The sequence below is a fragment of the Gymnoscopelus microlampas genome (genome assembly GCF_963454915.1).
Source record: "Gymnoscopelus microlampas genome assembly, chromosome: 22".
NCBI lineage: Eukaryota > Metazoa > Chordata > Actinopteri > Myctophiformes > Myctophidae > Gymnoscopelus > Gymnoscopelus microlampas.
The window spans coordinates 37,745,166-37,770,635 of record NC_139959.1 but is presented as its reverse complement, the minus strand read 5'-3'; the positions used below and the strand labels follow the sequence as shown (position 1 = coordinate 37,770,635).

The 25,470-nt window shown below is 41.9% G+C and overlaps 2 protein-coding genes across 2 annotated transcripts in view; one reads left to right on the top strand and one right to left on the bottom strand.

Moving 5' to 3' along the window:
• The window catches only part of dap (death-associated protein), a 33,847-nt gene extending 17,245 nt beyond the window's left edge, over positions 1–16,602 (bottom strand). The window contains exons 1-2 of the mRNA XM_084049176.1: positions 16,417–16,602; positions 11,515–11,629 (exon numbers count right to left, since the gene is read on the bottom strand). Coding sequence (XP_083905302.1) covers positions 11,515–11,629; positions 16,417–16,471 — 170 coding nt within the window. The 5' untranslated portion in view covers positions 16,472–16,602. The remainder of the gene's footprint in view (positions 1–11,514; positions 11,630–16,416) is intronic.
• Positions 1–25,470, top strand: part of mtmr6 (myotubularin related protein 6) — a 703,086-nt gene that overhangs the window by 200,336 nt on the left and 477,280 nt on the right. The gene's annotated exons all lie outside the window — the stretch shown is intronic.

Genomic DNA, 25,470 nt, shown 5'->3' with positions numbered 1-25,470 from the left:
CACCCGACAGAGACGACATACTTGTGCACATATCGACTTCTTGTGAAGCGGTTTATACAGTTGGTGGACTTGAACTATGTAGGCAACCCAAGGCATCGGCCAGTTTAGGCTGGACTCTAAATGGACACATTAATCACCAATAAGATCAAACCGCTTCACAATAACAATGTTGGGGTTAACTACAGAGATTAATCCATTCCCTGAAAACTAAGGGTTTTGGACATACAAGGTTTCCAGCAGACAGCGACGACGTACAAGATGAATCACTGACTGCATTCACCCGTCAGTCAGTGCTCCCACAATGAGACTGGATGACTGCACTGTATTAGAGAACGCTAAGAAAATCTCTCTCTCTCTCTCTGCCTCACACAGGTTTGTTTTACTATACTTGTGTGTACAGCGATTTTATGAATGCTATTTTTTATACATTTTGCCATTTTTAACCATAGGACTAAAGCAGATCTACAAGCTCACAACCTGAGGTTATAGATCAGCTATTTTTCAGGGCATGACACTGGCACACAACTTAAGTATAAATCATGTTTAATTAATTCCAACCCCTAAACCTAACCTCTAAATTTCTAATGCTAACCTGAATCTTTTCTTAAAGGAGAATTCCTGTCATTTTAAGTGTTATGTTTGATGTGTGTCAAATCACTTACCAACGTAGGAATGAAAATCGCGTAACTCCACAGAGCCCCCTATCGACCCCCACCGTTGTCATTATAGGAGGATATAGGATAGCCCAAATTCGCCTATTTTAACCAATGCAAAGTCTGTTTTTTTGCTTCTAGTACTCATTGTTGAGTCCCATGATAATGTAACAGGCGCTAAAACTCCCGACAAGCTAACGGCTAATAACAGAACGAGCTAATGCTGGTTGCTGGTTTCTCTCCCGACCTGGCAACCTGGGGCTGCCATGCAGAGAGATAAGCAGCCCCAGCGTTAGCTCGTTTGTTATTAGCCGTTAGCTTGTCGGGAGTTTTAGCGCCTGTTACATTATCATGGGACTCAACAATGAGTACTAGAAGCAAAAAAACAGACTTTGCATTGGTTAAAATAGGCGAATTTGGGCTATCCTATATCCTCCTATAATGACAACGGTGGGGGTCGATAGGGGGCTCTGTGGAGTTACGCGATTTTCATTCCTACGTTGGTAAGTGATTTGACACACATCAAACATAACACTTAAAATGACCGGAATTCTCCTTTAACCCATTTAGACCTGAGGCCGATTCAAAAAACGCCTTTCTAAATCCTGACTTAGGTTTTCAGAAAAACTTCAAATATTTATTAAAAAATTACAAAAAAAATGTATGTTGCTATATACTGTACATAGCAACAACAACAACAACAACCCCAAAAGAGGGTCCCGGATTGAAAGGTAGTTCCGTATAGGGGTTCCCGGTCTACAATTTTTCTTGTGAGGACCAGGAAAACGGTCCTGACGTCTATTTCTCAAATTCTAGTATACTTGTGCAGACAAGTATGGTAACACACACACACACACACACACACACACACACACACACACACACACACACACACACACACACACACACACACACACACACACACACACACACACACACACACACACACACACACACACACACACACACACACACACAGGTATGTATGGATACATTTTGAGGTTGGCAGCAGTCAGTGGAGCGTTGAGGAGGCAGGTGTCAGGAGAACAACCTGTCTCTCCCAACCAGTCAATCCTGGATCTGATTTACCATGATGGACATTTTCAACAGGGAGAGAGACATAAGGTTACAGTGAGGAGAGAGAGACAGATAGGGTTACAGTGAAGGAGAGAGACAGATAGAGTTACAGTGAGGAGGAGAGAGACAGACAGGTTTACAGTGAGGAGAGAGACAGACAGGTGATGAAAGGATAGGAAGGTATAGGCATTACAGCAGAGAGAGAGAGAATTGTGATAAAAAACAAGGAAAGAGGTAATGGAGAGGATGAGTATCACGAGGAGAGAGAGGAAGAATCGACCCATTGTCAGCCTTCTGATTGGTCCCTGACTGACTAACCAGCTGGCTCTTTCTGCCTTGTTCTGCCTCATGGTTGTTTATGTGGAATTTGCTAAAACATGTATAAACATAATTTATGCCCAGTCACTATACTGCACCTGAGAAGTTCATTTTTACTGAGACCAAGTTTAACCCATTAAGACCTGAGACCGATTCTACGAATGTCTTCCAATTCCCAACAGTATTCTGAAAAAACGTATGTTTCTATATCAGTGGTTCTCGAACTTTTTCATGTCAAGGACCCCCAAAATGATATGTATTTGGCCGCGGACCCCCATCTTAAAAATATGTGTTCCTGGGACCCCCAGAAGCAAAGATTTGAGTTAAAAAATGTTCGCTTTAAAACAATATATATATTCAAAGATTTGCCCACATTTTCTGGATTTTTCAAAAATAGCAGATCTACAAGCTTGTAGCTTGTAGATCTGCTATTTTGAATAGTCAAAGTGTAAAATAATGCTTTTTAGCTCAAATCAAAAAGTGACACAGATGCGCTCCAAGTCGAGGGTTTTTCAGCAACTGAAAACCCAGTTATTACGGGGCCAGAGCTCTGCTCTGGACACGTATTGTTATTCGCATTATTCTGTCACTTCTTCTTCTGCCACTTTTCGCAGTTCTGGCTGAACCGTGCAGTCGCTTTTTACGAAACTCGGCCATATGGTAGATGGTCATGAAAAACGATCAAGAAATAATTCTCACACTCATTTGTCAAAAGGTGGCGCTATAGCACTCAATTGAAAAATGCCAACTTTGAACAGGTACAACTCATGCCCTGTTTGACCTACAGCCATGAAACTTGGATACACATATGCGTCTCCTCATGCTGAACAACTTTCACACTCTGACTTTTGACCTCTGACCTTTAGATCTCCCACCATTTTGAATTATATGAAAAGCATTCATTGGCTCCCAACTTCTGCATTTTTTCACTTATGGAAAATCCGTTGGAAATTTTTGTAGAAAGTGGTCCAAAGTTCAAGTGTGAAACGTTTCGTGCAGATTGCTCAAAAATCCCAGGAGGAGATAGATTTTAACTATTACAGTTTTATGAAAATTATTCATCTGTGCCTAAAACATACATGCAGACTCACATTTCTTTGAAACTTTGCAGAAATGTACAGGGTCATTCCAAATATCACTGAAACCAATCTTACTCCAATTGGCCAAAAGGGGGCGCTATAGCAATTTTTTGAAAAGGCAGACTTTAAACAGGCATAAGTCATGCCTCGTTTGGCCGAAAGTCGTGAAACTTGCTTACACATGTGCCTTGACTCATGAGGAACACACGTATCGATTTGACCATTAAGCTCCGCCCTTAGATTTTCCGCAATTTTGAGCAGTTTGAAAAATACTTGTTTTTGCCAGTTCTGGCTTAACCGTGCATACGCTTTTTACGAAACTCGGCCATATGGTAGATGCTCATGAAAAACTACCAAGAAATAATTCTCACACTCATTCGTCAAAGGGTGGCGCAATAGCACTCAATTGAAAGTGCCAACTTTGAACAGGTACAACTCATGCCCTGTTTGACCTATAACCATGAAACTTCGATACACACATGCGTCTCTTCATGCCTGACAACTTTCGTGGTCTGACTTTTGACCTCTGACCTTTAGATCTCCCACCATTTTGAATTATATGAAAAACAGTCATTGGCTCCTAACTTCTGCATTTTTTCACTTATGGAAAATCCGTTGGAAATTTTTGTAGGCAGAGGTCCAAAGTTCAAGTGGTAAACGTTTCGTGCAGATTGCTCAAAAATCCCAGGAGGAGATAGATTTTAACTATTACAGTTTTATGAAAATTATTCATCTGTGCCTAAAACATACATGCAGACTCACATTTCTTTGAAACTTTGCAGAAATGTACAGGGTCATTCCAAATATCACTGAAACCAATCTTACTCCAATTGGCCAAAAGGGGGCGCTATAGCAATTTTTTGAAAAGGCAGACTTTAAACAGGCATAAGTCATGCCTCGTTTGGCCGAAAGTCGTGAAACTTGCTTACACATGTGCCTTGACTCATGAGGAACACACGTATCGATTTGACCAGTAAGTGCCGCCCTTAGATTGTCCGCAATTTTGAACAGTTTGAAAAACACTTAAACCCAGGATTTTTCAGCTATTTGCGTGAAACTGTATCATCTGTGTGATCTCCTTTTTCACAGTTACTTGTCTGTTGGGCCAATGGTGTCTCCCTTAAATGAATGCCTCACAATCTCAAGGTTGCCAGTTCAAGCCTCACTTGATGCAGACTTAATTTAAGTTGAATTGCAAACAACATGACTGTATCAATGAATACATATGCAAATGGTTAAGATAACCTGAAATGCTTATTTGAGAGTACGTTTTTTCAACGTATGACATACTTCATTCTGAAAATAGCTGATCTACAATCTCACAACTTTTCATGGTTTGTGAGCTTGTAGATCGGCTACTTTCACTAGTTTTGGTTCTGAGGAGATGTACAATTTCTTCATTGGTAAATGGCTTGTGAACGAGTGATCTTAGTGTTAGTGAAACAGGGGCTTGGTTCATGAAAGAAGGCAAGAGTTTATGATCTTCAACAGACAATATCAGCCTGGACAAAGCTATAGCACTATAGGTAGTGTTGCAGCCTATTAGTCTGAAGGTTGAGAGTTCGAATCCTGTTAATGGCAGTAGGTTGAGATGTCCAATCAAACCATTATGTTTCCATCTCTCTCTCTCATCAATCTATTGTTTCCATGTCACTCTCTCTCTCTCTCTTCAATCTATTCCGTTTCCATGTCTCTCTCTCTCTCTATTCACTGGCCCCGTATTATCGCTGCTTGCAGCTATATTTTCAATTTTACTTTTCAGCCGTTGCCGGCAGTGCAGAGGCTGCGCAGCCTCTCGTCTCTAGTAAAAAATAAAAAATACGCTTTCGCTGCTCACCAAAACAAAGACGGTTTTAAGATGCTGAAAGCCTACTTTCCTTAGTGGGAACACTCGGAGCCCCCCCCCCAACTCACATCTAAAATACACAACTCGAGCCCGACCCGAAGACTTTTTATTTATTTATTATTATTAATAATGTTTGAGCGTGCGCTTTTACTGCTGCACTCTCAGCTGCGCTTGGATAAAAACAAAGCCACAAGAAAGTCAAGAACACACACACACATCACACTATAAAAAGTAAGAAATCGTCCTCCAGCCACCGTTGGGAATGATCTTACGTCCTCGCAGCATAATTCCACACACACTTCTGGTGACTTGGGATTTTGCATTGTAGCTGGCACTGGCTTGGAAAGAAAATCAGGCATTGATAATGGTCAGCTTGCCGCGTAGGGTTACCAAACCGTCCCGTAAGATACGGAATCGTCCCGTTTTTGGGAACTAAAAGACGCGTCCCATATTGAACTGATACGGGACACACTTTGTTCCATATTATGAGATCGGGGAATCAATATGAATGACGGGGCGATTTATTTAAGAAATTATGGTGATTCTGCTGTCCTGCTTCCACTCTGCTCTCTCTCTCTCCCTCTCGTTGCAGTGTGTGTGTGACTGTCACTGAGCTTTGGGAGTTGGGTGTCTGGAAAAGCCCTCAGAACACGACCAATGAGAGTTAGCGCTTTCAGTGTTGCTAAGATACGGTCTCTCTGCCCCATAGACTGTAGGGTTCTGTCTCCCACACAGCCCCCTCCTTCAAGCTATAGCGCACATGCTGCTGAGACAAAATGTTTACCTTATTAATATAATGGGGTCTGTGAGTCCGAGCCCGGCCCTGGGCCCGACGGTCAAATACAGAAACGGCTGGGCCCTGGTCGGGTCCCGACGGGCATGTAGGGCTCCAGTCTGCATGCTGATGCCTGCTGGATCTAACGTGCTAGAAAAAAAGTGCTGGATAGAAGTGGTGGACCGGACTACTGGAATGGAGTGCTTGGATCGGAGCGTTTGGATCGGTCTTTTTCGCTGCAATCCGATCCACGTTTTTTGGCTGATATCGAGCCGACATCCGATCTGAAAATCGGATCGTGGCATCCCTAATCCTAGGGGGAAACACTGAATAACAATAGTTTTCTAAAGTAAATAACTAAATAAGGTACAGAGACTGTACTTAGTTACTGTCGGCCACTACAGTATAGTATGTTTCTTCTTATGGAAAGAGCAAGACCTCTCTTCATAAAGGTTTTACATAAACACATACGTCTGACATTTACCAGCACTCTTGTCCACAACTTTTGGGAAAAAAACATGAATGAGCCAAAATGCTTACTATGATCGGAATGCCAGTATTATTTATTATTGTCAGTAATAAAAAGGTAAAACCTCAATAAATAAGTAAATGGTGCATTTTTTAGCACCTTTATCCAAAGTGTTTTACAATGTGCCTTACATTCACACACACTTTGGGGTCCCAGAGATAGAAATGCCATTAAATGGGGGTCCATAGCCTAATACATGTCAAACTGGGGGTCCTTGAAATTAAAATGGTTGAGAATCACTGCTAGAGACGTCAAAATCTTCTCTTGTGGGGGTCCCTGGTATATCTTTTCAAATGGGGGTCCACGGGGCGCGGGCTAATAAGTGTCAATTTGGGGGTCCTTGACATGAATAGGTTTGAGAACCACTGTCTTAGAATACCCTCTCTGCAGCAGTGATGGTATGTTTGGCTTTAGCATAGCAGAGGCAGTCATGGAGATATTTGTTTTTTTGGAGGTATAAATTATGACTCCATATCCCACAAAGCATTGCAGGGAAAAAATGAGGAAATGCATGTTCTCTCAAGTTGGGATCCCAGCCACACCCATGGCAACCCTCCAACACACAGGAAACAACATACAGTACAGTACAGCTCTCTCTCTCTCCCCCCTCTCCTGCACGCTTGCTCGCTCTCTCTCTCTCTCCAATTCAAAGGGCTTTATTGGCAAGAGAAAACATGTTTGTATTGCCAAAGCAAAGGTGGAACAAAACCATAAAAACATGGCCAGGATCGCTGACTTAGCAGTCCGGGGCACTGAGGCTCTAACGTAGCCTGACAGCACGCCGCAAGTTCGAGTCCCGTTCCCGACGACCTTTGCTGCTTGTCTCTCCCCATCTATCTCTCCCTCTTTCCTGTCCATCTTCACTTAATAACAATGAATGGTAGAAAAGGGGGAATCTAGTTGTGATTTATTGCTATACATCCCTAGATGATGTTTTATCTGATAGACCTTATTAACTGGTAGCTTTTAAGACCTGAGGCCGATAAAAGGTTTTCTAAATCCTAACGCTTTAAAAAAATTAAAATATATATTCAAAGATTTGCACAAATTTTCACGATAAAAAAAAAATAGCAGATCTACAAGCTCATAGCGCGGCACTCGGTGCCACGCTATGAGCTTGTATATCAGCTATTTTTTAATAGCCAAAGAAATCTAAAGTGACACAGATGCGTTCCAGGTCTTAATGGGTTAAAGTAATGACTGCTGTCATTTAAACATGGGAAAACCGATGGCCTAGTAGTGGTTAAGGCGCATACTACATAACGGGCTCTAATGCGACCTGACAACGAGTCACGGGTTCGATTCCCGAACCCTCTACCCGTTTCCTGTCATTCTCCACTGTACTATCCAAATGAAGGCAAAAAAGCCCCCAAAAAAGATCAGTCGGTAGATATAGTCGTCTTTAAGGTGGTTGTATGCTCTCTCTCTAGCCTTGACCCAGGAAAACTAGGCCAACCTTGAGAGAGCTTTTTGTTCTCATTATCTGCCTACCTTCACCTTCCACTTACAGGTCTCCTGCTTTGTCTTTTCTGTTGTTGGATCCAAAGAATAGAGCAGGGGATCAAGTACAAACTAAATGGATGTTACAGTCATTTGATACTACAGTACTCTACCGTGACTTTCAGCCAGAGACAGAATGTATTTTTAATAAAGGGCCCCAACAACATGCCATGCTAGAGGAGGAACATGCAATGTAATCATTTAGCTTAGTGTGTTTGCGTGGACAGGACTTCCTTCAGCACTTGGGACGGGGACCGTCCATTTTTTAAAAATGTATTTCCATCCCCTTATCGATCCCGATTAGATTCCTTATTGATCCCACTATTGATTCTTTTCTGTTATTGGTAGTTGTTGGCAAATTGGTTCTAATCTGGGGCCCTCTGTCACTTTCATTAACCACTTAAAACACAGCCCCCCTCCCCCCGCCTATTATGGGGTGGAACATTCGTCAAAAATAGCAGATCTACAATCTCACAGAAGAGATTTGGTGTAGAACAGCTTCAACTGATGCGTAACATTGCAGCAAAATGCGAGCCATTACATTTGTTCCAATTTATGTAAAGACTTTTACGGGTAATTCGCAAGAAATTCAACAGAAGCTTTATTATAATGACATATTTGTGCCAGCGGTGTGATTTCAATGACATGACTCTCAGCTCTTCAGACATAACATCACGTCCCGCTAGAATCAATAGGACAATTGATAAGCCAGAGCGCTATTGATTTACAATTCTGAACAACTTTGGAATCAATTCCACACACAGGAACAAAACATTCTATATTCCCAGTACACACACACACACACACACACACACACACACACACACACACACACACACACACACACACACACACACACACACACACACACACACACACACACACACACACACACACACACACACACACACACACACACACACACACACACACACACACACACACACACACACACCCACCCACCCTATCATGGGAACTAGCCACCTGCATAAACTCACATTATAACTCAGCCCCCTGAGTTACAAGCTCACAGTACACAAAGACTATGTTACAACACAAACACCCATTATCTTATTCATGATTGAGACACACCGACAAAAGCTCTGTGACAATAACTTTACCTACAGGATGACTTCAACAATAAATTATTATTATTATAATAATAAACAATAATATTTTTTAAAGGTGCAGGCCAGTAAGTGAGATCAATGATAAAAGTTACCTGCACACTCCCAATTGCACGTTCAAGAGATTATTTAACCCATTCAATCTGGGAACGCATCAGTGTCATTTTAGATTTCTTTGGCTATTCAAAAAGAGCAGATCTACAAGCTCATAGCGTGGCACAGAGTGCCGCTCTACGGCCTTGTAGATCTGCTATTTTTGAAAAATCGTGAAAGTGTGTGCAAATCTTTGAATACATATATTTTTGAAGACATTTCTAACTGAAATCTTTGCTTCTGGGGGTCCCTGGAACAACATATTTTATGTCAGTGGTTCTAAAACTTTTTTATGTCAAGGACCCCGAAAAATTATACAGTATGTAGTCTATTTGGCCGCAGACCCCCATCTCAAAATGTTTAGTTCCAGGGACCCCCAGAAGCAAAGATTTGAGTTACAAATGCTTTACAAATATATATATTCAAAGATTTGAAAAAATGTCATGATTTTTCAAAAATAGCAGATCTACAAGCTCATAGCACGGCACTCGGTGCCACGCTATGCGCTTGTAGATCTGCTATTTTTGAATAGCCAAAGAAATCTAAAATGACAGAGATGCGTTCCCGGAGTGAATGAGTTAATGTGAAGCAACATTTGGGTCGTGTGGATCTTCCTCAGTCATGATGCCACACGACCGTAACATTGCGTCACATTAAATAACCTCTCTATGAACGTGCAAGTGACAGACAGTGAGCGGGTATCTTTTATCATTAATCTCATCTACTGTTTGTCATCTACGCACCAAAGTAACTCATCTGGGTGTGCGGAAGTTCTTTCTCACTAAAAAAGGTGCAGTAAGTGAATTTATTAAGTTAAAATAAGTGATTTCAGCTCTATACTCTGATAGCTATAGAGTGTTTGTTCAGTAACAGGAGTCTCCATGTCTCTCCAGCTCTTTAATACACATAAAATAGATTTTCAGGTCAGGATACCAATTTTATTCAATCAGGAGAGAGAATTCATACAGGATACAGGCTAAACAAGTGGAAATGGAAGTGGTGACACAAAAACATGAACAGACAAATTTGGAACTGGAACACTATTATAAAAATAGCTGATAAATGGTAATCTCTCCTGATTGGCTGACATTGGCAACCCACCTGAAAATAGATTTTCTGTTCGTTAAAGAGCTGGGGAGACGGCGGTTGTAGTGGAATAAAAAGGTACAACATTTTAGTCTGAAATGTAGTGGAGTACAAGCAAAAGTCTAACATAAACAGACTACTCAAGTAAGATACATTAAAAAAAAAGACCTTAAAATTGTGCTCAAGTAGCCTACAGTACATAAGTAGTGTACAAGTACTTGCTTTCCACCACTGAAGAAACATGGTTGATTAGGGGTTGTTTAGAGGTAATGCTGCAATTACAGTAATTATGTTGTTTAGACAATTAAGCAGCATCGCAGACATCACATGACAATTGCCATGGACTGACACTACATCCTTCTACGTGTGTGTGTGTGTGTGTGTGTGTGTGTGTGTGTGTGTGTGTGTGTGTGTGTGTGTGTGTGTGTGTGTGTGTGTGTGTGTGCATCAGTAGCGATCAGTTTTGCACCACATATCTAGGACAAACTCCCATTAAACTACAGGTCTGCAACAACTCCGCTATTCCTGCAATAACGTGTCAGTGTTTCTTTTTCTTGTTTTATGTAAAAGCACACTGAATTGCACTGCCGTTCAGATGTGTCTCTACAAATAAACGCCTTGCCAAACTCAGTGACAGATGACAGTGGGCCGCTAGATTGTAGAGGTGGTCCTGATCTGAACTGTCCACATGTAAACAAAACACAAGCTGTTGAAACAAGGTTCACTGTCACTGCTGTGTGTGCGTGTGCGTGTGCGTGTGTGTGTGTGTGTGTGTCTACTTGCGAGGGCCAAATGTACCCACAAGTATAGCAGAATTTGATAGACAGGTCCTCACAAGAGATATGGTTGTTTTATGGTTAATGCATACAAATAAAAATAAGCTGATTTGGGAAGGTGTAAGGGTGATGGTGCGTTCACACGGGCAGATACAAAGCTACACGCTACCATTCATTTTCAATGGGAACCAGCGACATGAAGATACAAAGATACATCCGATGTTTGTAGCTCTAGCGACAAAGATACAAAGCTACAAATTCATGAGCTGGGTTCAACTTCCAGATACAAAGATACAAAACTACAACTGTAGCTCCGATGAACGCACGTCAGCGACTGCGTTGAGCAACCCAGGTACAAAGCGACACAGCGACAAAGATGCAGTGTATTTTTGTAGCTTTGCATCTTTTAATCTGCCCGTGTGAACATACTATTATGGTTGGAGTTAGGCCTTAGTTGGATGTCTGTGTCATGCACCGAAAATAGCCGATCTACAAGCTCACGAAGCATCGAGTTGTGAGCTTGTAGATCGGCTAATTTCGGCTTTAGGTGTAAAGTGTGTGTGTGTGTGTGTGTGTGTGTGTGTGTGTGTGTGTGTGTGTGTGTGTGTGTGTGTGTGTGTGTGTGTGTGAGACTTTGTGTGTGTGTTTACAGTACCTGCTGCTGGTCTCGTATTCCTCGTCATCGTCGTCCTCAGCAGATTTGACGGGTGGGGGGGGTTCTGGGGCAGTCGGCTGGTGTTTCTGCACTATCCTCATGCCTCCTGCCTTCACTATAACACAAAGTAGGGATGTTCACAATTAATACACTGTTGATTCATCTATCATTAACCCATGAAGACCAGGAAAAGCATCTGTCATTTTAGACTTTAGCTATAACCATTATTTTACACTTTGGCTATTCAAAAATAGCAGATCTACAAGCTCACAGCAGGTCACTTTGTGCCGCTTGTAGATCTGCTATTTTTGAAAAATCTAAAAAGTGAACATTTTTGACTCATATCTTTTCCTCTGGGGGTACAAAATGTTTCAGCATTGCCTATCTCAGATGCTACTGTTAACTATGCAGTACTAGTAGTAAATGCATTTTCTCAGGAAAATCGCCGCTTATCAGTTAAAACCATGATTGATTGATAGATAAGGTGAAACATCTATCAATTTAATCGATAATTTGCATCCCTACACAGACGCACGCACACACACACACACACACACACACACACACACACACACACACACACACACACACACACACACACACACACACTTGGAGAGCTAACAAAACAAAAGCACTATAGTTGACATGCTCAGTAGGTCACATCCCTCCCTACCCTCAGCCATTTAGTCATATGAAAGCAACGTGGTGTAACCTTAATTCTCATTATTTACCACATGAACCCGGCCTTGCAATGCGTCCCACACCGGGGGGCAAAAGTTCAATGAAAATAGCGGATATATGAGGCAATAACGTGTCACGTTGCAACTTTATTGTCACATACAGTAGAAAGGTTTGTAGATCGGTAACTTATTTTCTCAATTTCTGAAATCGGATAAAGTTATTAAGGGTCCTCCTGGTGTGGTTTTTTTAAATGTTTTATATACACATAATCCCAGGGCTCCAGACTAACCTTTTAGTTGGTTGCACTGTGGTGTGCCTAACCTTTTCAGGTGCAACAGCATATACTGTAATTGAGGTGCACCCACACATACTGTGGACACACACACACACATAGACTAAATGTAAGGTGCACTGGTGCTGGACACTAGACAGATGTTTGCGTGCATGTGCGCAAAAGATGGCTGCACTCAGGAGCCAAGCTCACGTAGATCTGCTATTTTTGACAAATAGCAGAGGCAAATCACATCATTGGTCAAATACATATCATTTTGGAGCTCTGACTCCTTGACATGAAAAGGTTTGAGAACCACGTACTGTATGTAAAAAATGACAGATATAAGTGCAGTGCATGTCCTGCCAGCATGGATCATAGGGTTCTCTCTCTTATCGTAGAAGTGATTATCTTACACAGTGCTGGCCTACTTTAGCTATGTCCACGTACACCTTATCCGTTATCAAAGCACATGTAGACAACCTGCAACACAGAGAGAGACGCCGTGTTAGGCCTGCTAGTTAGAACCACCTGATAGCTAGTGTGCAAACATGTAGACATTTAGCTCATTCAATCCGGGAACGCATCTGTGTCACTTTAGACTTCTTTGGCGATTCAAAAATAGCAAATATACAAGCGCATGGCTTGTAGATCTACAAGCACTATGAGCTTGTGGATCTGCTATTTTTTTTTTTTTTAAACTTGTGAAAGTGTGTGCAAATCTTTGACTATATACATTTTCAACTAAAATCTTTGCTTCTGGGGGTCCGTGGACAAATGCATATTGTTTTGGGGGTCCTTGACATGAAAAAGTTTGAGAACCACTGATATTATAGCAACATAAGTTGTTTTTTTAACTGTTAGGATTTAGAAGACATTTGTAGAATACCCCAGAAGCAAAGATTTGAGTTAAAAATGTTCGCTTTAAAAAAAAACTATATATTCAAAGTTTTGCACACATTTTCAAGTTTTTTCACAAAAATAGCAGATCTACAAGATTGTAGCACAGCACTTGGTGCTGCGCTACAAGCTTGTAGATCTGCTATTTTTGAATAGCCCAAAGTATAATATAATGGTTATAGCTAGAGCTCTAAAATTAGACAGTGTGCGTTCCCGCCTCCCAGATTGAATGGGTTAGACATGTATAATGCTGCAGCACAGAGACGTGTGAGGCCTGGTATTATATATGAGCACCATGACGGATGAAGTGCAAACAGATCTGGACATTTACAGCGCTGACATTATGTGTCGTGCTGTTAAGAACTGCGTGGGGCGTGACCGCAAACATGCTGCGATCCATGTTCTGTCGCAACAGCTCACACACCCAGGTTTTGCGAGGACATCCAACTATTTAAGGACAGGGATTTTATGAATGCCACTTTTCTTTTGCCATTCTTAACCTGAAGCGCAAACAAGCCTGAAGACGAAAACAGCCGATCATGCTAACAGATTGGCTATTTTTGGTGCATGGTGTGGGCATGTAAGGTAAGCCTTGCCAAGACATGAGGCCCATAGGGGCAGGAGCCTATCTCCTGTTTCTGTAGCATGAGGCAGCTTGATGTACAAGACGTATACACCGCCTCTAGACATGACATTAGTATGTCGCAGGGACATACCAATCCAACCCTTGATGCTGGGTGCCAAGCAGGGAGGCATCGGGTCCCGTTTTTATAGTCTTTGATATGACTCGGCCAGGGATCGAACCTCCCAATCTCAGGGTCCAGGCGGACACCCTTAACCACAAGGCCACTGAGCTGATATGGGCATGTGACCAAGTATAAATCAAGACATAACTCCAACCATAAAGCCTTAAGTTAACCTGCATTTTTCCTAATTGTATGCCTAACTCCACCAAAAAAAAGTCACTATGTCTATTTCTCAAATTGTACTACACTTGTGGTCCTCACAACATCAGGAAGACCACACACACACACTTCAGCAAGTGCAGAGAAATTACACATTCGGCAATTATGTCCAAGAATATCTGCAACAAATAAGAAATAACATGCAAATGCCAATCATCATGACCACATGCATGTGGCGTCATCACGTCATGTGTGGCATTCGGTGGTCATGGAGTTTTCTACTGTAAATGTCTCATATATATATATATATATATATATATATATATATATATATATATATATATATACACACACACATATACTGTATACACACATGTGAGTAACATTTCTGCCTCTTGGCCATGCATGCATATACAGTACTAACTTCTTGAGACTTTTTTGTCTCAATGTATTTACTGTTTAAATGAAGCAGTGGTTCTCAAAGTGGGGTCCGAAGACGGTCCCCCAGGGGTCCTCGAAGGGGTGCCAGGGGGTCCCCAGATAAATGAGTTAATACAGCATAAAAATCAGTCTAAGCACTTGAACCCTAATATACTGTATGACGGCTATTTGAAAATAGCTCATCTACAAGCTCACAACACATAATGAGCACAAATCTTGTATTGGGGGGTCCCCTGGCATTAAATATTTTCAGATGGCGGTCCGCGGCCAAATACATATTGATGTGGGGGTCCTTGATATGAAAAAGTTTGAGAAACACTAATGTCTATTTACACACATATATGTGAATCTGTGACATGTATGTCTGCCTCTTGGCCCAGTGCAGACTTGCAAAAAGAGACTTGGTCTCAATCAATGGCTGTTTCGCCTACTGGTTAAAATAAAAGGTTAAAGGCAGGTTGAAAAACACAGGCCAATATTTGTGACAATTGACAAATCACCTGCAATGGCCACGACTAGTCCCAGTATAAGTCAACCACATGGTTAAAGCTTATAGAAAACTGTTGTTTCCTAAACAATCAGCACAACATGTAGAATCCATTCATGATGTTTTGTTTGTTCATATTGTTCTAAACTGGCTTGCTTGCTTGCTTTTATGAAATATCTGAGACCATTAGGGTTTTATGGAAGCTGCTTCTGAACATGCATTCTATAGCTAGTTTGACGAATTCAAACACTCTTCAATATAATCTGTTGCTAGATTGAACATTTCTATTACTCTTTCAGTTTCACTTTCATCTTAAAATGACTAAAAACCGAAAAGAGCAGATCTACAAGCTTGTATATCTGCTATTTTCGGTCCACGACATTTTTCCATGAAAGACTTGTGTAGAATCCAAATGACTGAAATCATGTCGTGGCGACTGAGATCACTTTAATCCATCCAACATTGCAACCATCATGCAATCAAACAATCAAACATTACCGTCTCAATAAATCACAACACAAATACAGGTATAGAGCCTACAGGCTAGGACAAACTCTTATATGCAAAGCTTTCATCATGTCACGTTGTCACGGTATTAATATGTGTGACTGTAATCAAACAAACAGGCCACGTTTATGAAGGTTTGGTAAACATTAGCCCGCTCTGGTACGTGACTGTCAGTCATGGATGAACTTCAACCTGGTGTTTGCACTTTCTCCCTTTTTGGCCCGTACATCTACATAAACATTCAGATTTCAAATATAAAGTGCTTACCTCATGGCCACGGATGTTACATTTATGTACGGGCCCTCAGAAGTACCCTTATCTTCCGTATTGTTCAATAAAAAGCATTTTAATCCAATTGGTGGTCATTATTTTTTTCTCCATACGCTTTCAACCACGCAATCCTATCGGTTGGGAAGTGTATTGCACTCTCTGATACATTATAACTATGAGAAAATGGCCACCTGTCGGATTAAAATGCTTTTTTATTGAACAATACGGAAGATACGGGTACTTCTGAGGGCCCGTACATAATTGTAACATCCGTGGCCATGGGGTACGAACTTTATATTTGGAATCTGAACATTTATGAAGATGTACGGGACAAGAAAGGAGAAAGTCCAAACACCAGGTTGAAGTTCATACATGACACAGACGACCGTCGTGTGGATCCATGGCTACTAGGTAAACATTAAACATAAATGTTTCTATACCTGCAGGTGCGTGTCCTGCCTTGGTCTCCATCTTGTCGCTGGGCGGTGATGACATGTCTGACAACACAGGGATCTATAGATCAACAGATCGATCTGTTCAGTGGGATCTGGTGGTTGTAAGTATTGATAGTAGAAGTGATCGTAGCGTCTCTCTCTCTCTCTCGTCAACGTGGCTTTTTCCTGAATGTTGTTTGGGCATGGATGCGTGATGACGCCACGGGGCGGATGCGTGGTGACGTCAGTGACGTCGGCCTAGACCAGTGGTTCTCAACCTGTGGGTCGGGACCACCAGGGGGGTCCCCCCCACATGATTTTTTTTTTGGGGGGGGGGGGGGGGGGGGTTACCCAGGGGACAGTGAGTGAAAATTTAAGGACTTTCAAAACCTTTTTAATACCAAAAAAAATAAACAGAAAGAAATAAAAAAAGACTATTAAAGTAATATGCTATCAAAACTGGTCAAACATTGGCCAAATTGTCAAATAATATAAGAGATAGGCAACAAATTTGAAAATAGCCAATCTACAAGCTCAAAACGCCTCGTAAACGCAGTTCATTATTTATTATTTGTGGGGGTCGCGGCAGACCCCAGCTTCATTGGGCCATATCATATGTTCTGGACGTGCCCCTCCCTCAATACCTACTGGGGACAAATATTTGAAGTATTCTCCCATATGTGTGGAACAGACTAGTATAACTCTTTCTTTTCACGCAGCCATTTTTGGCATAACTCCCCCTAATAACACATCTCCACAAGCAAACGCTTTGGCATTTGCCTCCTTATTAGCTCGTAGACTGATTTTCTCTTTAATTGGAAGTCCGATAAAGCACCCTCTTTTTCGCAATGGCTAAAATAAGTTATTTTCTTCTTGAGAAACTTATATAGTGTGTATAGCCCGCAAGAATTTTGTCTTAGCTTGGAGTCCCTTTGTAGATTTTTGGAACAAAATGCCTCAAATCATAAATGCAGTGTCCCATTGAAAGGCCTAAGAAGAAATTCCACACTTTTCACATTGGCCTATTATAGCGCCACCAGGAGGCCACAATAACCTACCTGACCTGGCGGAGACCTGTGCTCCGAGGAGCACTTTTTCTAGTTTTACAGCTGCGTTCGCTTCCCGCGTTCGCGCGTCTTACTTGTATAGAAATGAGGAGAGGTATCTCTGTCTAAAATTGTGTTTTGATTTGTAATTTTCTAACCCTCCCCCTTTAGGGTTAGGGTTAGGGTGATCTTTTTGTATGATATGCTATGCCTATGTACATGTTTATAACATAAAAACTGTAAAATAAAGTTGAAAAGAAAAAAAAAGAACCCCTCACCAAGACCAACGTCGGGTCCGCGGACCACCATCCGGTCCAAATAGACCCTTAATCAGGGCTGCCAACATTGGACTGACCACAACTTTTGAAGGAAACATCCAGAGACAAATAACATTCAAATGATTAAAAACAACAAAAACACACACAAACAAATCTAAGACATTCCACAAGTGGTTCTTAAAAGTGTCCAGAGGCTGCAGCTAAGTATTCATTACACAGAATGACCCCTTTCACAAGTTCATATGTCTAAAATGTATAAAAATCTTTTGAAAATAGCAGATCTACAAGCTCACAACGTGTCGCATCACGACACGTTGTGAGCTTGTAGATCTGCTATTTTCAAATAGCCAAAGTTTAAATAGTGGTTAATAAGTAGTGTTAATAATTAGTGTTTGTAATAGTAAACACAATCTTCAAAGTAACTATAGTAACTAAAGTATTCAACTGATTAGTGGAGTAAAAGTACAATATTTGTCTCTGAGATGCAGTGGAGTAGAAGTAAAAGTAGGCTATAGAAAATTGGAAATACTCCAGTAAAGTACAAATACCTCAAAATTGTACTTAAGTACAGTACTTGAGTACATGTAGTTACTTTCCACCTCTGCACATACTAGACGGGCATGCTATAGGTGTTGGCAGGGGTGAGGTGTTGTGTGTAACACTTCTCTCCTTCTCCTGTCTAAGTGCTGAAGTGTGTCACTGGAGTGTGTGACGGTCAGCGTTGCCAGATTTGAGAGAAAAGGTCTTCAAAAACAAGCCCAAAAGAAGAAAATAGGTCTATGCCTACATCGGCTAAAATATCCCATCTACTACTGTAGTTCACAAGGCGTCGCAATCGCTGCGCCTTGTGAGCTTGTAGATCAGCTATTTTAAAAACAAAATCTTGAAAATGTTTTGAAAAGTGTAGAACGTTTTTGAAACATTTTAAACAGGCCTACACAAATCTCGTATGGGGGTCCCTGGCACAAAATATTTTCAGATGGGGGTCCAAATACACCACTGGTTTAAACAACATTAGGAAGCAAGCCCAAATAAGCAATTAAACTTTAGCAACACGCCTAAAAAATAAACGCAACACACAACTTATAGCAACTTTATAGAAAAACAAGCCCAAGGTCGCTTGTAATAATAAGCAGACATGGCAACACTGGTGGTGACAGGTCCTCATCAGCACAGTGATGACAGCATGTCAAGAGCACAGCAGATCAGCTGCGGGTCACACAGCACAGTCTGTTCACCAACTGATTCATTACAATGTTAACCAGTGGTGGACAAAGTACTCAATCACAGTACTTGAGTCAAGCATTGGGGACCACTAATGCTTATTGTTAGATTGCATCATTTCTGTTAGAGATGTCCGAACAAACACACAGTGGTGGAAAAAGTACTCAAATTATTTACTTAAGTAAAAGTACCAATACTGCAATATAAAAGTACTCTGTTACAAGTAAAAGTCCAGAATTCAAAATTTACTTGAGTAAAAGTACAAAAGTATTGGCATCAAAATGTACTTAAAGTACCAAAAGTAAAAGTACTAAATATTTGAAAATAGCCTAGGCATAAAATAGGGTTAAAATAGTTCATATATGTTTCATTATATCATGATTTACATCTGAAAAGTAACTAGTAACTAAAGTTTTCAAATAATTGTAGTGGAGTAAAAGTACAATATTTGCCTCTGAGATGTAGTGGAGTAGAAGTAAAAGTATTGGAAATTGGAAATACTCAAGTAAAGTACAAATACCTCAAAATTGTACTTAAGTACAGTACTTAAGTAAATGTACTTAGTTACTTTCCACCACTGCAAACACACTTAATATTGAAAAAATAGAGGGTTAGGGTCGGTCCCGTTGCATTTATGATTATCCAGTGGGGCATCACAATGAAATAAGCCATAATGTGTTAATTCTACAACAGGAGATATGTGAAGTTGTTACCTGACATTAGTTTTGGTGGAAAAAAGGCAGCATATCGGTATTATATATATTTTAAGAGTTGGAATCGGAAAATCGGATATCGGTAAAAAAGCCAATATTGGGACATCCCTAATGTCAGTCTACTCCCTCCTTGTCTTGTCTTGTCTTGTCTTGGTGGGCTGTGGAAAGTTCAGAAACCTGCCTACCAGTGACATCATCGCTGGGGATTCCAAACTAATAGAAATTACAGCCTTTCTCCTCCTGGAAGGTTTTCTGCAATACAGTAGAAGCCATTGTTCTTGCATACAAAAACCTGCCTACTGAAGATGTCACTGGTAGGCAGGCTGTCCACAGCCCTTCTCCATCCGCCATCTTACAATGAGCATTAGAGAGGACCAATTATATGAAAATGAGTGCAGTGCTCCTTTACGTACTGTACAGTACTCGTGTAATTTGTTACTGTCCACAACTGGTGATGACAGCATGTCAAGAGGCTGGGGGTTCGGCTGGAGGTCACACAGCAGTGTCTGTTGATCAACCGATTCGTTGTGAAGTCTAATTACTGTTACTAATTAATGTTCTGCACGTTAGCCCCTGTTTAATTAGACAGCCTGGCTACTGTAAGAAGTCATTCTTAATGACAATAACAGCCTGGGGTGTAAAGTAACTACATTTACTCAAGAAAAAAGGGTTTGTTTGTCAAGTGCAAGCAGCGAAAGGTTGTTGCAAAATTCTAACATCATAAAAAAATTATCAAAAATAATAATATACAATGAAAAAGAATATACAGTAATGACAAAATACTGGATGTAATGTAGGGTCTTGTCCTAGACAGGTACACTAGCTTGTCATTTAGCAGCAGTTTCGACATAATGTGCAGATACAATAATATCTAATCAATAGCAGCAGTGTTTAATCAAAAGAATGTGCAAAGAGGAGCCTAATTACAGTTAACCCCTATTTAATTAGACACTGACTACTGTAAGAACAGCCTGGGGCAGTCAGTATAACATAAGGGAAGAATAACACCAGGCACATGTCTGTCTGTCTGTCTGTCTGTCTGTCTGTCTGTCTGTCTGTCTGTCTGTCTGTCTGGTACAGGAAGATTACTCCATGTCATTGCAGTGACAGTGACTATAGGTGTGGGAAAATTAGATGAACCGACACTTTGACTAAGATGGAGGCCCCACAGCAGCCGAGTCGGACTTCAGAGGGACCAGTAGTATAGCTGCCCCACACTGGCTGGGTCGGAAACCGGACAACATAAACTCCCGGGTGTTGATGGTGTGTGCCGAGCAACTTGCTGCCCCGGTTACGTACCTCTTCAACCTCTCCCTGAAGACGGGGAGGGTGCCTCGGGAGGTGGAGCGGCCGCTTGGGAACGGTAACGTTCCGAGTTCGATCTCGGGCTCCCCTAGAGTTAGTGTCGAAGTGTCCTTGAGCAAGACACTGAACCCCTAATCGCTCCCGATGAGCAGGTTGGTGCCTCGCATAGTTTCCTCCGCCATTGGTGTATGAATGGGTGAATGTAATGCACAAGCATTGTAAAGAGCCTTAGATAAAAGGCACTATATAAATGCACCATTTGGAGGGTGCCTCAACAGTGGAAGCCTTCCTGCAGTGTTCCGGTGACTACAGGCCAGTTGCTCTGACATCACTGGTCACAAAGACCTTCGAGCGGCTGGTACTGCATCATCTGAGCCTGCCGGTGAGTGACTACTTTGACCGCCTTCAGTTAGACGGACATTGGGGTTGAAGATGACATCATGTATGTTAAAGAAGAACTTCACACACTTTGACACCCAGAGCAACACTGACAGTCGACAGAATAATATTTTTTGACTGCCATCAACACCATCCAGCCACAACAGCTCGCGGAGAAGCTTGCGGCGGGGGATCTCGACATGGTGCGGCATGGATTAGCTTACGGGTAGAAAGCATGTGAGACTGCAGGGCTGACAGTCTGATGTGCTTGTGAGCAATATGGGTGCTCCCCAGGACACCCTTTCTGTTCACCCTCTACACCTCCGACCTCCACTTCCACTTCAAGACATTTCACCTATAGACGTTTTCTGACGACAACTTTTTCTCAGCCGCATCACAGGTGACAACACTGAGGAGCACAACCAGTCTTGCTAGATTCTGTGAGAGAAACAATCATCCAGGTCTAAGAAAAACAGCCGAAAAGAAGCGACTATGGGCCACATGAGTACTTTAACATATACATCAGCTATTTGAAAATAGCAGATCTACAAGCTCACAACGCGTCGCGATGAGACAAGTTGTGAGCATGTAGATCTGCTATTTTCAAATAAAATCTTGCGGGGAAATTATAATAAGCAGATCTGGCAACCCTGAGCACAACGGAATGGTGAAGAACAGTGGAATGAGGCGAACCGCCTCCAGCTCATTGCCAGCAAGACTAAGGTGGACTTCCACATGTTCAAGAGGGTACCGCCGGTCCCCCCAGCACCATCCATGGGGAGGTTGTGGAGATTGTGGACAAATACAAGTTCCTGGGAGTGCACCTGGACAGGTTGTTGGACTGAAAACAATGCAGGGCGTAGATTAGTAGTGAAAATGCAGGGCGTACATTCATAGTGAAAATAATGCAGGGCGTAGATTAATAGTGAAAATAAGGCAGGGTGTACATTGATAGTGAGAATGTAGGGCGTACATTCATAGTGGAAAATAAGGCAGGCCGTACATTGGAGCTGTCATTGGTGAAATCCTCTGCAGGAGTCAGTGATCTGAGCACCTGCCCATGGCTGATATGACTCTGTGTGTGTGTGTGTGTGTGTGTGTGTGTGTGTGTGTGTGTGTGTGTGTGTGTGTGTGTGTGTGTGTGTGTGTGTGTGTGTGTGTGTGTGTGTGTGTACGTGTCAGGAGAAGACGGCTCTCTCTCACTGACGGCTTACAGAGAGACAGAATGAGGACGTCACAGATGAGTGAATTTGCTCAAACTGACAGGCGCGCATGTGTGGACTGCGGACGCACACGCGCACACACACACACACACACACACGCACGCACGCACACACATAACACGCACGCGCGCACACGCGCACACACACACACACACACACACACACACACACACACACACTAACCTTGGTCTACCTTTCACTCTTTCTCCACTCCTGTCTCTTTTGCTGACACACGTCCTCCTACACACTATCTCTCTCTCCTGTCTCTCTCCCTCTCTTTCTCTCTCTCCCCCTCTCTCCTCTCTGTCTCTGTCTGTCTCTCTGTCTCTCTCTCCCCCTCTCTCCTGTCTGTCTCTCCCCCTCTGTCTCTCTCCTCTCTGTCTCTGTCTGTCTCTCTGTCTCTCTCTCTCCCCCTCTCTCCTCTCTGTCTCTGTCTGTCTCTCTGTCTCTCTCCCCCTCTCTCCTGTCTGTCTCTCTCCTCTCTGTCTCTGTCTGTCTCTCTGTCTCTCTCTCCCCCTCTCTCCTCTCTGTCTCTGTCTGTCTCTCTGTCTCTCTCCCCCTCTCTCCTGTCTGTCTCTCTCCTCTCTGTCTCTGTCTGTCTCTCTGTCTCTCTCTCCCCCTCTCTCCTCTATGTCCCTGTCTGTCTCTTGATGTGCCGTGGCAGACCTGTCACTCTTGGTTCCATAAAACCCTGAAGTCCAGTTTATAGACGACATACACAGTAATTACCGTTCACATGAGCAAGGCATCTTTATTGAGAAACAAGGGAGATTCCCTCTATACTATGTGAATAAAAGAACAGCAAATTAATGATATTAAAACAATACGACCTGATATATCACAAAGGCAAATCGCTCCACATCTAGGTCTGCATGCAAACAAGCGTTCGGTTGAGCACCTGGAGAATTCTGAAGTTCTTATCTATAACATTCAGTATATCAACGCTGTGGCTATCAAGGCCTTCCTTCTAACCGGAGCACAGCTACTGTGCTCCACACTCTATGAAGTAAAGGTTGACGGCCCAAGGTTCCACAATGGACCATCACTCTCTGTCTCTCTCTCCCCCTCTCTCCTGTCTGTCTCTCCCCCTCTGTCTCTCTCCCCTCTGACACACAATGATGTCACAGTGTGGGAACCATCTGGGTCGTCTACAGCAACACTATCACGCATGAATAACCCAGTCTGTCTAATACATGACACACTGCCGTGTGTGTGCGCATATGTGTGCGTGTGTGTGTGCGTGTGCATGTGCGTTTGCGTGTGCGTGCGCGTGAGTGTGCGTGCGTGTGTATGTGTGTGCATGTACCATTGTCAAAAGTGAAACAGGATGAGGATGGAGGAGCAGAGGAAGGAAGAGAGGGAGGAAGGAAGGGTGGAGATGAAGGAAAAGAAAGGTAAGGAGGAAAGGATAGATGCAGCAGAGGGATGCTGTGTCCTCATGGAGGTGTGGAAGACGTTTCAATACCACAACATAAAAATACTCCTTTACAAGTACAAGTACTGTATTCAACATTTCACCAGAGTAAAAAGTACACAAAATATCGTCTCTATCGAGTGGAAACCTCATATGTTCCAAAACTGTTACTTGTTAATTTACGAAAAAACACAAAAAGTTTCAATATGGAGATAAGAGGTTTCTTTCTGACAGCAACGATATACTTAAAGTTACACCAAGTATCTTACCTGGGTCTCCTGTGCAAGTGCTGTTTTTTTTTTTTTTTTTAACCACTGAGCTAATAGAGCCTGCCTGCTTGCTCAGGGGAGAAGTTGAATGTTGACTTTCACGGATGTCAACCCTTTTTTATGTCATTATAGGCAGTGGTGGAAAGTAACTACTGTAAGTACTACTTAAGTACTGTACTTAAGGACAATTTTGAGGTATTTGTACTTTACTTGAGTATTTCCAAATTCCAATACTTTTACTTCTACTCCACTACATCTCAGAGGCAAATATTGTATTTTTACTCCATTACATTTACTTGAAAACTTTAGTTAGCCAGTTACTTTTCAGATATAAATGATGATATAATGAAACATACACTAACCACCTATTTTAAACCTAGGCTATTTGAAAATAGCAGATCTACAAGCTCACAACGCGTTGTGATCTTCGACTCATGCAGAGATTTGCGGAGTAGTAGTCTGGCCTCACACAAGACTATTACTATTACTATACCATCAATAAAGGTCAGGGTCAGGGAACAACTTGACAACTACTTGCCTCAGCCTGTGTTCAGTATAATAACTAACTCTACACAGCCTTCTCCAGGGGTAAGAGAGCCAGCGCTGTGAGAGAAATGACGAAGAACCGAGGCCGTCGCATGATGGACCAGGATGGCCTTCTGACCAGACGTGTCTCTGGGACACTGATGACACTTATTGTCATGCCACATTAAACAGTGGTGGAAAGTAACTCAAGTACTCGAGTACTGTACTTAAGTACAATTTTGACATATTTTAACTTTACTGGAGTATTTCCGGTTTTCAATTCTTTTACTTCTATTCCACTAAATCTCAGAGGCAAATATTGTACTTTTACTCCAGTATAATTATTTGAAAACTTTAGTAACTAGATTTTGATTATTTAGATCATTACTACAAAACCACTTCAGACCTATACTTTGGCAATTTGAAAATAGCCGATCTACAAACTCACATCGCTTGTGGATCGGCTATTTTCAAAGGATTGTACATTTTATACATTTGAAAACTTGTGAAATGGGACCTTCTGCATAATGAGTACTTTTACTTTTGGTACTTTAAGCATATTCTGATGCCAATACATTTTGTACTTTTACTCAAGTACATTTTGAATACCGAACTTGTACTTCTACTACACTTGTACTATTTCTACAATAGAGTATTGATACTTTTACTTAAGTAAAACATGTGA